The sequence below is a fragment of the Zeus faber genome, assembly GCF_960531495.2.
Source record: "Zeus faber genome assembly, chromosome: 7".
In the NCBI taxonomy this organism is placed as follows: domain Eukaryota; kingdom Metazoa; phylum Chordata; class Actinopteri; order Zeiformes; family Zeidae; genus Zeus; species Zeus faber.
Window position 1 is genome coordinate 2,253,053 of NC_137203.1, and position 12,402 is coordinate 2,265,454.

Genomic DNA, 12,402 nt, shown 5'->3' on the forward strand with positions numbered 1-12,402 from the left:
CCAAGGGGCTGCAATAATTACGACTAAAGTGGCACTTACTGCACAGAATGCAAGTCTGTCAATACATTTGTGTGTTGTAGATATTTTAAAAAGTCCCCAGTGTCCTCTCACGATCCCAGCATTAGATAAATCCAGCGTTGGATTCGACGCATCAGCCATGTTGAGATAAGATGAGACTTGGTGAAGTGTGTTTTGGGAAGCCCCGCTGGTGCCCTGAGCTCAGCACTTGAATACAGACGCAGACAGAGCATGGTGAGCCAGTGCAGGACGCTGACAGCATAACAACCACACCCTTACAACCTGTTTGTGATTATTTTTTGTTGTTGTTATCCTTCCTGCAAACTCCTCTAAAGTGTTGTTGATCATTGAATTATGACTGATATGTTAAAAAAAACAACAATACTGTATTTATATGCAAACATTGAGAAAACATTTGTTGTACATATACTGTTTGTCTTTTACCTTTTGTACTCGTATGTAGCCTGTAGCTTGTACATTGAAATGTAATACATGCGTATTATTCTGCTTTATAATAAAATCCTAACCCTCCCTCTCTGTTGTTCATTAAAAGAAAGGCACAAGGCCTGTATTTCATCTAAGAACTAAATATATATGTATATATATATAATAGATAATACAGCTTTTTTATAATACTTTATCTTTTTATTAAAAAATAAATAACTACTTGATTGTATTTATAATAATGATGACATTGATAAAGCTTCAGGTTATTATCATAAGGAGGACTGGGGATGGGATGATGCTGCGATTGGTCGATACGGCGGGTGGGGGCGTGTCGACGTGGATCGACGCGATGACGTCACAGTCGGTCCCCAAACATGGCTCAGCTGCTCGGGCAGCGGCGCGCGCCATGGCTCGGAGCTGGACCCAGGAATATCTACAGACCCCCGCGGTGACACGGGCCTACGTCACAGCCTGCCTGGCGACCACTGCCGCGGTGGTGAGGAGGAGGAGGAGGAGGAGGAGGAGGAGGGAGGAGGAGGAGGAGGAGGAGGAGGAGGAGGGAGGAGGGAGGAGGAGGAGGAGGAGGAGGAGGAGGAGGAGGGAGGAGCAGGAGGAGGAGGAGGAGGAGGAGGAGGAGGAGGAGGAGGAGGAGGAGGAGGAGGAGGAGGGAGGAGGAGGAGGGAGGAGGAGGAGGAGGAGGGAGGAGGGGGAGGAGGAGGAGGGAGGAGGAGGAGGGAGGAGGAGGAGGGAGGAGGTCCCCATGGGGCAGATGGCGTCTGATGGGGACGACTGGGGTGTTTTAAGGGGTCTAACTGGGCGTCTGATGGGGTCTGATGGGGACTAACTGAGGGGTCTGATGGGGACTAACTGGGGGGCTCTGATGGGGTCTGATGGGGACTTACTGGGGGGCTCTGATGGGGTCTGATGGGGACTCGGATTCAAAGTCTTTATTTAAATTAATGCAAATAATATTTTTTCCTGATTTATTAATTTCACATTTCATACACGTCATTTTAAAATGTGTGACATGATCTATAAATAATAATTCATTAGTTTGTGAAATTCATTAATTAGTGAAATAGTGAAAAAGCGATGAAAATTAACGGGAAGTTGAAGGATGTTGCATTTGGAGGGTTGCGCTGTGTAGACCGCATTGTGGTTGCTCCGCAAGACGAGCAACCAGGAGACGGAGCCCATGCGGCGTTCAACGTAACCTCGGAAAGGAAACACCGAGAACTGTAATACCTACCTAACACGACTAAACCCCGTGTATTGCTGCCTGCAGCTAAATTTGTTATTATTAATATTATTATATCATTAATTAATTCAAAGACATGTTAATTATTGACCAGCTTTAATTTGTATTTTTGGGGGAAAGGTGCTCCTTAATTTTTATTATTAAAAGCTCAACATCATCTGTTAAGGCTCCATTTGGTGCCAAATAACTCATGTCCTGGAGATTTTCATTCATTTGGCATCATTATTCTGTTTGTATTTTCCAGCAGCTGGAGCTCATCACTCCGTTCCAGCTGTACTTCAACCCCGACCTCATCTTCAGAAAATGTCAGGTAACCGTTCAGTTCAGTTCAGCTCCTCCTCTCTCTGTCTTTCCGTCTTTACCACGTTGCGCCTCTGGTGTTTTGCAGGTTTGGCGTCTCATCACCAACTTCTTATTTTTTGGCTCCCTTGGATTTGGTTTCTTGATCAACATCGTCTTCCTGTATCCTTTGCCTCAGATTTGTCACTTCATTTTTTATGTATATCGATAATTAGAAAGATATCTCCGCACCACTTTGTTCCACATTGGAATTCCGATTTGCATAGCTGACCTGCACTTCCACTCAGGTGTCTTGCAATCAAAGGTTGCATCGTCCAAGATTTTCACTGTGTCAAACCGCAAACGCTCTATAAAGCTTGGACACTCCCATATCACTGATATTTAAATATCTGCATTTCCAAACAGGCTCTTTTCTACACTTTGTTTAGGGGCGTAACGTTTTGCGGAGGAAAGTTGAGTTGTTCCGAAAATGGCGCTAAAAGTCTCAAATCCCAGAGCTGCAGGAGTCCAGGTCCAGAAAGTAAAAGTCCTGTTTCCGTGTTTCTGCTCCAGTCGTGCACTGATCCATCGGTTGTCTGCGGCCGACGCTGACATTTCCCTCGGGATCAATTGATTCCCTTCCCGGGATCAATAAGGTATTTGTGTTTATAACTTGTTCCTCTGGGTCGATACTTATAATCCACATGGTTGGTTCAAAATCCCGGAGTGGAGTTTTCCACCTCTGGTGAATCCTACTGGTCCAAGCCTCCAGGTCGGTCCTTGACAAAGCCAGTTATCGATACTGCCGCCTGCTGGAAGAAGGATGCTTCCGGGGTCGGACGGCAGACTTTGTCTTTCTCTTCCTGTTTGGAGGAGTCCTGATGACCGTATCCTTTCACTGCTTTGTTATTTGTCGACATCTTTACAAATGGATTCTTTTTACATCGATATGAGGACGAGAGAGGGAACGGGTGTTGAATCAGAGGAAAATCATGTCCCTGACCTGAAAATAACACATTTACTGCAAAAGGAAGAGACATCTGTTGTTCCACTACTGGTAGTACTGTAGGATAGATGCAGTATAATACATGGAGTGGTAGTACTATATACACAGTACTGTATACAGTACTACAGGATAGGATAGATGAAGTATAATACATGGAGTGGTAGTACTATATACAGTACTGTATACAGTACTGCAGGATAGGAAGCTGCAGTATAGTACAAGGAGTCGTAGTACTATATAAGGTACTCCTGCAGGACGGCCTGTTTGCTGATGCTCAGTAGGTTTTTAAGCCACATTCCAGCGTAACGACCTACTTCTGGTTGTTTACCTCCAGGCCGCTGATGAAGCGGTCAACGTTGCGTTTTATGAGTCGCGTGGTGTTGTGCAGATCAGAGCTAACTACAGGTCTATAAAGTGTTCATTAGCGCTGTAATATTAGGCTGGCACAGCGGTGTGACCACGGAGCTTCACCCAGAAGGAACAGCAACGCACTTCTGGTTCCTTTTCTCCAGGTTCATGCCTGAATCCTGAATCTATCCTTTTAAAATCCCTCGATTCCACACTCACGCTTCATCCATATTTAAGGGCCGATCATTGTAAGGTTTGTTTTTTAAATGCATGAGGCAGACCTTTTCAATCTCTGTACCTCTCTAATCGACTAGTGGTGGCTGGTGGTATTGGAGGGGAGGGCAAGAACCTCTAAAAACCTGCGTCTAGAACCTGCAAACACGCGCACACACACTGTGCATAATGATTTGTGAGGGATCTCAAGGTTTGAACTGCATTAATACACCGATCAGCCACAACATTAAAAGCACCACTAATAACACTCATTTTGTGTAGCTCTACCTTGTGCTGCCAAAACAGCTGTGACCCTTGGAGGCATGGACTCCACCAGACTCTGAAGGTGTCCTGTGGTATCTGGCACCAAGAAGAAAAGGTGATTCATCAGACCTCCACATTCTTCCATTGCTCCATGGTCCAGTTGTGACGCTCAGGTGTCCATTGTAGGTGCTTTCAGGGGTGGACAGGGGTCAGCGTGGACACTGTGAGCTCCCATACGCAGCAAGCTGCCATGCACTGTGTGTTCTACACCTTTCTATCATAGCAACATCCACTGTTTCAACACTTTGTGCTGCAGTAGTTCTTCTGTGGGATCCAACCAGACGGACTAGACTTCACTCCCCACGTGCATCAATGAGCCTTGGGCCCCATGACCCTGTGGCCGGTTCACAGTCGTCCTTCCTTGGACACTTTTGGTAGTAACCACTGCACAGAGGGAACAGCCACAAGACCTGTGCTTGTGGAGATGCTCTGACCCAGTCGTCCAGCATCACAATGTGCTCCTTGTCAAAGTGGCTCAGATCCTTACCACGCCCATTTTTATACTTCAACAACTCACTCTTCACTTGCTGCCTCATATATATATATATATATTTTTTTTAATAATATATAACAGTTTATATATATAATTATAATATATCCCAACCCTTGACAGGTGCCATTGGAACCAGATGATCAATGTTATTCACTTCACCTGTCACTGCTTTAATGTTGTGGCTGATCAGTGTAAATGAAGATAGCAGTTATGGTGCACTATTACATAAAGTGTTTTTACAGGGCAAAGCAAAGTGTTCAGGATGTTTCTTGGAGTTTCTGAAATGTTTTTGTTGATCTCAAGTCCAAACCAAAGTAGGACTTACAATTTATACTGTTTGCAGCTTTATCCAAATGTTTCTGTGAAATCAAAATGTTTACAGCGAGTCGCCAAAGGATTTACAAACAATAACATTGTGGAACCCAGAGTGGGTGCAGGGTGATGACGGGACGAGCAGAGCAGTTTGTCTTTGACCGTGTGGCCTCAGCTGATCGGGCTGTTTTCCAGGCTGCTCTTCCTCGGCCAGGCCTTCACCGTCATGCTGGTGTACGTGTGGAGCCGCAGGAACCCCGTCCTGCAGATGAACTTCTTCGGCCTCCTCAGCTTCCAGGCGCCCTTCCTGCCTTGGGTGCTCATGGGATTCTCCCTGTTGCTCGGCAACTCTGTTGCCGTTGATATTCTAGGTAGAAAAACCCAAACGATCTGGAATGGAACTTGTTGGGTGGAGGTAGAGTGAGGCACCAACTCTGCTTCTGGCCTCTCGCTCCTCAGGTATCGTGGTTGGCCACGTGTACTACTACCTGGAGGACGTTCTGCCGAACCAACCGGGAGGACGGAAGCTGCTGCTGACCCCAGAACTGCTGTGAGTCTCACCGGGGAAGTTACAGAGTAAAAGTACTTTTGGTATTTAAGTCTATTTTTCAATATCTTCAGTCTCAGAGACTATGATGATCCTATAATCAGGATGTGCATGAGCATCATCTGCAGAAGAAAAAAAAAGGTTCTGTAGTACTTTATGAAGTATTATAGGCTCCTTTATATCAGGGCACTGGATATGACAAGTACTTGTAGTACTTTAACAGTTTCATTAACTTAAGTACATCTAATAGCATTGAAGTACTTATAAACTTTTACTAGGGTGATTAGTTATTTTAATGAAGTCAAATGTCCAAGTACTTGTTCCACCGCTGCTGGTCAGTCTGCAGGTCCTTGATTATGTCTAATTCAAAGTCCAAGTGCTTGAGTTAAATATTACATTTTATACACATTCAGTTTGAAACTATGTTTAATGCTGAGGGAACAGACAGACAAACTCTTTGCTTGGCTGACTCATATCACGCTCTGGAACTAACTCTTTGTCACTGAATGATGCTTCTATTAAACATGGCGTCCTGTCGCTGTGTTTCAACCTCTCTTCTCCTCCAGACGCATCCTGTTCGACCGGCGCTCGGCCACGCCTCCCCCGCAGGAAGCCCCCGAGCCGCCACGGGAACAGGAAGTGGAGGGGGGGGATGCTGACTTGTAGTTTCCATGGCGAAGGCCCTCCGAGTGACCCTGTAAACTTTTTACAACTTCTAGAACTGAAATAATAATAATAATAATGTCATTAAAGAACAAACTTCATTCAAAGTTCCTTTGATGCCGGAGCCCTGATACTTTTCAGGTTGTTGTGTATACACAGCCATTAAAAAACTGTATTTCAGACTTCCCAATGCAGTTTACAGCCTTAGATTTAGATTTGATTTTATTGACCTTAAAGCTTTTTGGACTTTTTAATGACGTGCAGACACTGTGAAAGGGTCCTTGAAATGGTTCTGAGGACGATTTCAAGGACCTAAAGACACGTGATGGATGGCCCGCAGAGAACAGACACGACGACAGACTGTTGTTCTGCTGGAAACCTGCAGAGTCGGCACTTTCCTAACCCTTTGTGTGCCAAACACAAGAGATCAGAATAGAAAGTGCTTACACACACACACACACACACACACACACACACACACACTATTTCTCTCACATGAATGTACCGTCAGTTCGCGGATCTAATTGTGCAGCTTGATAACGTCTAACAAACAATAATGTGTAAACAAGCCAGAAAATCTCAAATAAATAATCTGATTTGTTTTCCTTTTGTGAAGTGAATTGTCTTGAATGGAATTGGGTGAATCATTCAGATAACTGATAAAAAATAAGTCTTCAACTGTCTTAATTAAGAAAAAAAATGAATTGAAGTTGGATTTAAGTGAAATTTGAATGGAAGAGAACAGCACTTCTCATTTGCACGTAGAGTTTTGTGAATTGTTTAAGGTTATAAGAATTTCAATGTTTTTATAATCAGTAAGTCATCTTTTCTCTAGAATTGATTGTATATATTTTCTTTCATAGAGTTCACAATGTACTAAATAAATTAAGATCATGGACTGAAGATTGAGGATTAAAAAAGATAAATCTTTTTGGATAGAAGAGCACCCACAACTTTTATTTTAATTCTGTTTTGGTGCCGGAGAGCAACGCTGAACGACCCAGACCTTTTTCGGTTTCTCATCGACTTTTATTTTGAAAGAATTATTAAAACGTACAAAAAAAAGACCACAAATGCAACGTAATATATTATCTCAGATTGGCCGTGTGGGATTTCCTCCTTGGGGCGGGAAGACGAGAGAGTCAGTGGTCAACGAAGGGGGGGTGGAGGGAATTTCTCCATAATAGGAAAAGAGGCGGAGCTAATATCTAAGCAGGATTTTTCAAAATAAAAAGTGTTGGTGTGTGTGTGTGTGGGGGAGGGGGGCAGCCAGCTGAAGGAATGTCTCTGTTGCTGCTGTGGTTGGTGTTTCGGGCGGAGCCGTGTACCTCATGTCAGCTCGCCTCCCTGGGGGCGGGGCGGGGCGGGGCAGTAGCTACACCAACTACCACGCAGGCGCTGTGTTGGCCAGCCGCCTCATCCGCCTGCAAAGAGAAACAGAGCGAGTGTCAGAGAAAAACAGACCCCACCCACCCCCAGGGCGTCGCCTCCTTCCCTCTGAAGCCTCCTCTGAGCCGCCGTTCACCTGGTGTTCCTGTCCTGGTCGCGGATCTTCTTCTCCATCTCGGCGTCCGTCAGCGTCTCCAGCAGGGGGCACCACTGGTCGGCGTCCCCCGTGTTTCTGATGGCGATCTCCACGGTGGGGAGCGGGTTCTCACTGCACAACACGGCACAATGAAGACACCCAACTGAATCACCCGTGCGGAGGGTCATCGATTATCTCCTACGCTTGTCGTTTATTTTGTTTTTATTTTTATTGCCTATTTGTGTTGATGCGAGCTGCTCCAGGGATGAATAAAGCCTCTCCTTGTACATAATCCGTCCAGAGCTGCTGACACCTCCCCGCATTCCAAACGGGCCCCGGCTCCGCTCAGACATACATTTCATTTCGGTTATTTACTGCCGAGGGAAACGGCGCTTGCAATAAAAACACCACAATGGCTCTACATCGCTGCTCAGATCAGCAGGTTATCAGAAACATCTGATCCGTCTCCAGCTGTTCAGACACTGTAAACACCAGATGTTCGAGCTGTGCTGCTGCACGGGGCCCCGGGGCCCCAAATAGACATTAACTGGCACCGCAGGATAATGTTACACACAGGAGCAGCAGCATGACAACACGCACACGCGCACACACACGCACTTCGGAAGGAAGCTGGATTTGAGTTTCTCTCAATGCCAAACTGGGAAACATTGGCATAAGTTTCTGTTACAGATGTTTTGAAAATGTTATATATGCTCTAGAATGATGATTTGAAATCTATAACTTTTTTGAAAACCAAATACATACAAGGAGTTTAGTTAGTTTTAATTGTTATCAATCCAATATTTTGATGCATTCTGAAGCCTCTTTACACATTTAAAGGAGTATTCCACTGTGTGTTGACAGGTTGCTCCCAATGTGAACTTACACCCCAAAGTGTTTCTTAGCATGGCCACTAGGGAGCAGGCTGCACACCCCACACAGAAATGTTAAAATTATATATATTATGCCTATGGATATGTTTTGCTTGTATGATTACTTTCTTGTGCACATACACTGATCAGCCACAACATTAAAGCAGTGACAAGTGAAGTGAATAACATTGATACTGTTATATATTATACACACACACACACACACACACACACACACACACACACACACACACACACACACACACACACACACACACACACACACACACACACACACACACACACACACACACACACACACTCTCACACACACAGTTTTATATTATTATTATATGAGGCATCAAGTGAAGTCTGTCTGTCTGAATGGGCGTGGTAAGGATCTGAGCACATTGTGATGCTGGACGACTGGGTCAGAGCATCTCCACAAGCACAGGTCTTGTGGCTGTTCCCTCTGTGCAGTGGTTACTACCAAAAGTGTCCAAGGAAGGACGACTGTGAACCGGCGACAGGGTCATGGGGCCCAAGGCTCATTGATGCACGTGGGGAGCCAAGTGTAGCCCGTCTGGTTCGATGCCACAGAAGAACTACTGTAGCGGTGGTGAAAGTGGTGGAATAAGTGAATAGCTTCTCATTGGAGTTTGGATTCTAAATGGGATATGAAATGATGGAACGATGCAGGGATATTCCTGTCTATGTATGCGCCAAATGTATGGCAATTCAACGTGCGTGGCATCGTGCAGGTAAAGGGGCCAAAATGAACGGATCAACCCGGTTGTCCTGTTTACATCGGAGCCGATTGGAGCTGGAGCCCATTAAAATGTGTGTCTATTGCCGGGTCTTTTTACCCGGGACCGAGGCCTGGGTTTTTCCTTTCCCACTGATGACAAATGCCGGATGTCAGCGGCTGTTACTGGGTTTTAGGTGCAGTGGGAAAGGGCTAAAAGGACTTAAAGGATCTGCTGCTACGTCTTGGTGCCAGATACCACAGGACACCTTCAGAGTCTGGTGGAGTCACTGCCTCCACGGGTCACAGCTGTTTTGGGGACACGAGGGGGAGCTACACAATATGAGTGTTATTAGTGGTGGTTCTGATATGGATTCTATTCCTTCCCTCGGAGTTCACCTTTTATCATTTCACTGCAGCGTACTTGTATAACAGCATATGCAGAATATATAAAGACAAATACATAACATTTAATGCAATTTAAAACCAGAGTTTTTGCTAAATATATGCGTTACCTGAAGGCGTAGGTCCTCTGGTGCCAGCTCAGTTGTCCTCTGATGCTGTATGCGATGGTGGTGACGAACTCGCCTCCGAGGCCCAGCTCCGAGCAGAGCTTCAGGGCAAACTTCTCTGGAGAGTTCTCCCTCTCCGACATGTCCCACTCGAACTGGTCCACCAGCGAGATGTTCCCCACGTGGATGTTGAGCTGCAGGGCGGAACGGGATCAAATACATAACAAAAAATAATAATGAAGAAATAATACTAATAACAATTTAAAAAATATATATATATATATTTAAATAGTATCATAAAAGCAAATGTAAAAACATTATATCCGATGAGTATTTACTATATTAAGATAAGGTACGAGATACAACTTTATGAATCCTTTGGGGAAATTCTAGAGAATTGCAAAGAAAAAATAAATATTTGTTCACTATTTGGGGGCACAGCTTATCTTTTATGTTCAACGTGGTGCAAAGGAAGCTAAAGAAAGTTAAATTCTAGTTGGTCCTGAGCTTAGAACGCTTTCAATATGGGTGCTTTGATAAGATAATCACACAATATTTACAAGATATATATGAGAAACAAGCAATAGTCATGTGGATAATATGACATTGATTAGAACAGTACAACAGAAAACAGCATTACTTCACTAGAACGCCCCTCAAAGACAATATTTAACTATATCACCATGTTACGATAATCAGAATCGCAGACGATCGAGTCTCAATCACAAAATCACAGTATCGATCGGTCCTCATCCGGACCCTCGATCGGAAACTGAAGGGTCAGAGCCTTTTGCGCGCGGTAGAAATGAATACAGACGGCTCCTGGAGCTTCGACCCTTAAACTGAATACCTTGGGGGTCAGAGGTCAGACTCACCTTGATGATGACCCTCTGGTCCGTCTGCTCCTCCAGGATGCTGTCGGTGGGATAGGACTCGATCTGCTGGCGGATGGCCGAGGCGATGGCGGGGACGAATGCCAGTGGGTTCAGGTCCAGGTCGTCACACAGGATCTCAGCGAACATCTCGGGGGTCATCAGCTTCTCTGCACGGTTCAGGGAGACCCAGGGCACCGTGGGAAACGTTCACACACCACTTCCTGTCTCTTGGATCTAAACTGGTACTTTTGAAGTTTTAAGGTCTTGGACAAGTAAAACTCTCAGTAACCACCTTTTTCATCCATGTTAATACCTTTGGAACCTCCCATAAGCTTTAAGTATTAAAATCCAACGACGCTCACCGTTCATGTTCCAGGTGAAGGCGTCTCGCAGCTTCTGTCCTTCGATTTCCATGTCCAGTCTGATGGGAACCAGGACCTCGGATTGGGTGGCGTTCTCGTGGATCACAGCCGGGTCGTGGTCGTCAAAGCTGGATGAAAAGAGTATGAATGGCCAAACAAACCTCCAGCGTGACCCGGTCGGAAAGGACTCCGATCCAAGCCGATGCCCCCTTGCAGTACCATGTCTTACCAGAGGGGGAAGGTCCTCTTCTTGTCGCGCCCCAGCCGACTGCGGTTGATGGTGGTGGAGCAGGGCACGGCGTCCAGGTGGTGCGAGCTGTTGGGCAGCGTGGGAACCCACTGGCTGTTCCGCTTGGCCTTCTGCTCCCTGTCACAGAGGAGGAGAGACGGGAGTCGTTATGTCCATCCACACCGCCACGTACGCATAACATCGTCTCAAAGTTCTGTGCTGGTTTTTAAATCCTCAGCGTTTAGAGGGAGGTGACACCCTGTTGACCTCGTTGAAAAGTAAGTAGCTTGTATGTAAGCGGTAGGGTAACGGGTTGAAAGAGAAAAATACTCTATACGATTTAACGATTCAATTCTATTGTTTCGGTTTCTGAATCGATTAGAAATTTGCATTTTTGATAACTGTAAATGAATTCAGATATTGAATTACTGTATTAAACAGAAATGTATATTACTGTATTTAGGCTTGGGGGATGGTGCAATATTCTAAGCAATTCCCATTCTGTAAACAAAATCAATATATTGACATGGAATCGTATCATGAGCCGCCTCATCAATATCGGATTGAACTGAATCTTGAGATCTTGGCCAACACCCAGCTCTAGTAAGTGGATTCATTTATTTTATTTTCTGAGGAGGGTTAATACATTACACCAATCCCTGACACCGGATTACTCCGGTTTAGTGTTGGATCCAAACCACAGCTTTTACACTACCATGACAAAGAGCTAATTTCCATGCAATCCAAACCATGTTCACACACTGGCCTCCAAGCTTCATTAATCACAAAAATAAAATAATAAAAATCATACAATGTAATGAGTCAAGCACCGTGGATGCTCAACAAGAAACATTTCCAACAGCTAAATTTGTCTGCGATTCTGAAGCCCAGTACCTGAGGTAGGCCGGCGGCTCCGTGCTGATGGAAATAGCTTTGTACTTCTCATCGTTCCCATCAAAGATCTCCTCCACCTCTGATGCCCGGAGCAGGGTGACGCTGGTGGCCAGCGTGGTGTAGCCGTGATCTGAACACAAGAACAACAGGACGGGAAATCTTTCAGAAGCTTAACTCCTGTAATAAACCACCTGGGCAGAAACTGAGTCATACTGACCGTGAGATGACTCCACTATTTTCTTCCGCTCTTCCACTGACGCCAGTTTCCTCCATAACGATGGATACCTCTTGTACAGGGAGCCTCTGAACATACGAAGGTAATTACCCACCTGGAGACAGAGAGACACACACACATATTTAAAACTGTTACCTTAAGATATTATTTTCTTATATATAACTGACATAACAAATGTAATCATATTTATGACAAATTTATATGAAATTGAAGACAAATCTCAACATCTCTCTTGTATTCATTCA

At 44.9% G+C, this 12,402-nt stretch overlaps 2 protein-coding genes across 2 annotated transcripts in view; one reads left to right on the forward strand and one right to left on the reverse strand.

The window, feature by feature from the left end:
- Nucleotides 1-859: 859 nt before the first annotated feature.
- On the forward strand, nucleotides 860-6,499 carry LOC307232801 (derlin-2-like). Its single transcript, XM_080003969.1, has 7 exons — nucleotides 860-961; nucleotides 1,968-2,033; nucleotides 2,112-2,185; nucleotides 2,796-2,889; nucleotides 4,874-5,069; nucleotides 5,158-5,248; nucleotides 5,812-6,499. The coding sequence occupies exons 1-7, from the start codon at nucleotides 872-874 to the stop codon at nucleotides 5,909-5,911; spliced, it is 711 nt and encodes a 236-aa protein (XP_079860095.1). The 5' UTR covers nucleotides 860-871; the 3' UTR covers nucleotides 5,912-6,499.
- A 483-nt stretch (nucleotides 6,500-6,982) lies between these two features.
- smarcb1a (SWI/SNF related BAF chromatin remodeling complex subunit B1a) overlaps nucleotides 6,983-12,402 on the reverse strand; it is a gene marked incomplete at its 5' end in the record, with an annotated part of 6,465 nt that continues 1,045 nt past the window's right edge. The window contains 8 exons of the mRNA XM_080003593.1: nucleotides 6,983-7,332; nucleotides 7,434-7,565; nucleotides 9,566-9,756; nucleotides 10,438-10,604; nucleotides 10,800-10,927; nucleotides 11,029-11,166; nucleotides 11,923-12,052; nucleotides 12,140-12,251. Coding sequence (XP_079859719.1) covers nucleotides 7,293-7,332; nucleotides 7,434-7,565; nucleotides 9,566-9,756; nucleotides 10,438-10,604; nucleotides 10,800-10,927; nucleotides 11,029-11,166; nucleotides 11,923-12,052; nucleotides 12,140-12,251 — 1,038 coding nt within the window. The 3' untranslated portion in view covers nucleotides 6,983-7,292. The remainder of the gene's footprint in view (nucleotides 7,333-7,433; nucleotides 7,566-9,565; nucleotides 9,757-10,437; nucleotides 10,605-10,799; nucleotides 10,928-11,028; nucleotides 11,167-11,922; nucleotides 12,053-12,139; nucleotides 12,252-12,402) is intronic.

Bases quoted from the DNA above. Each gene is read 5' to 3' on its own strand.
- LOC307232801 (XM_080003969.1), top strand. From the start codon at position 872: ATGGCTCGGAGCTGGACCCAGGAATATCTACAGACCCCCGCGGTGACA. The intron at 2,186-2,795 runs GTATCCTTTGCC...TGACAAAGCCAG, and splicing joins TTGATCAACATCGTCTTCCT to TTATCGATACTGCCGCCTGC. The intron at 2,890-4,873 runs GTATCCTTTCAC...GTGTGGCCTCAG, and splicing joins TTGGAGGAGTCCTGATGACC to CTGATCGGGCTGTTTTCCAG.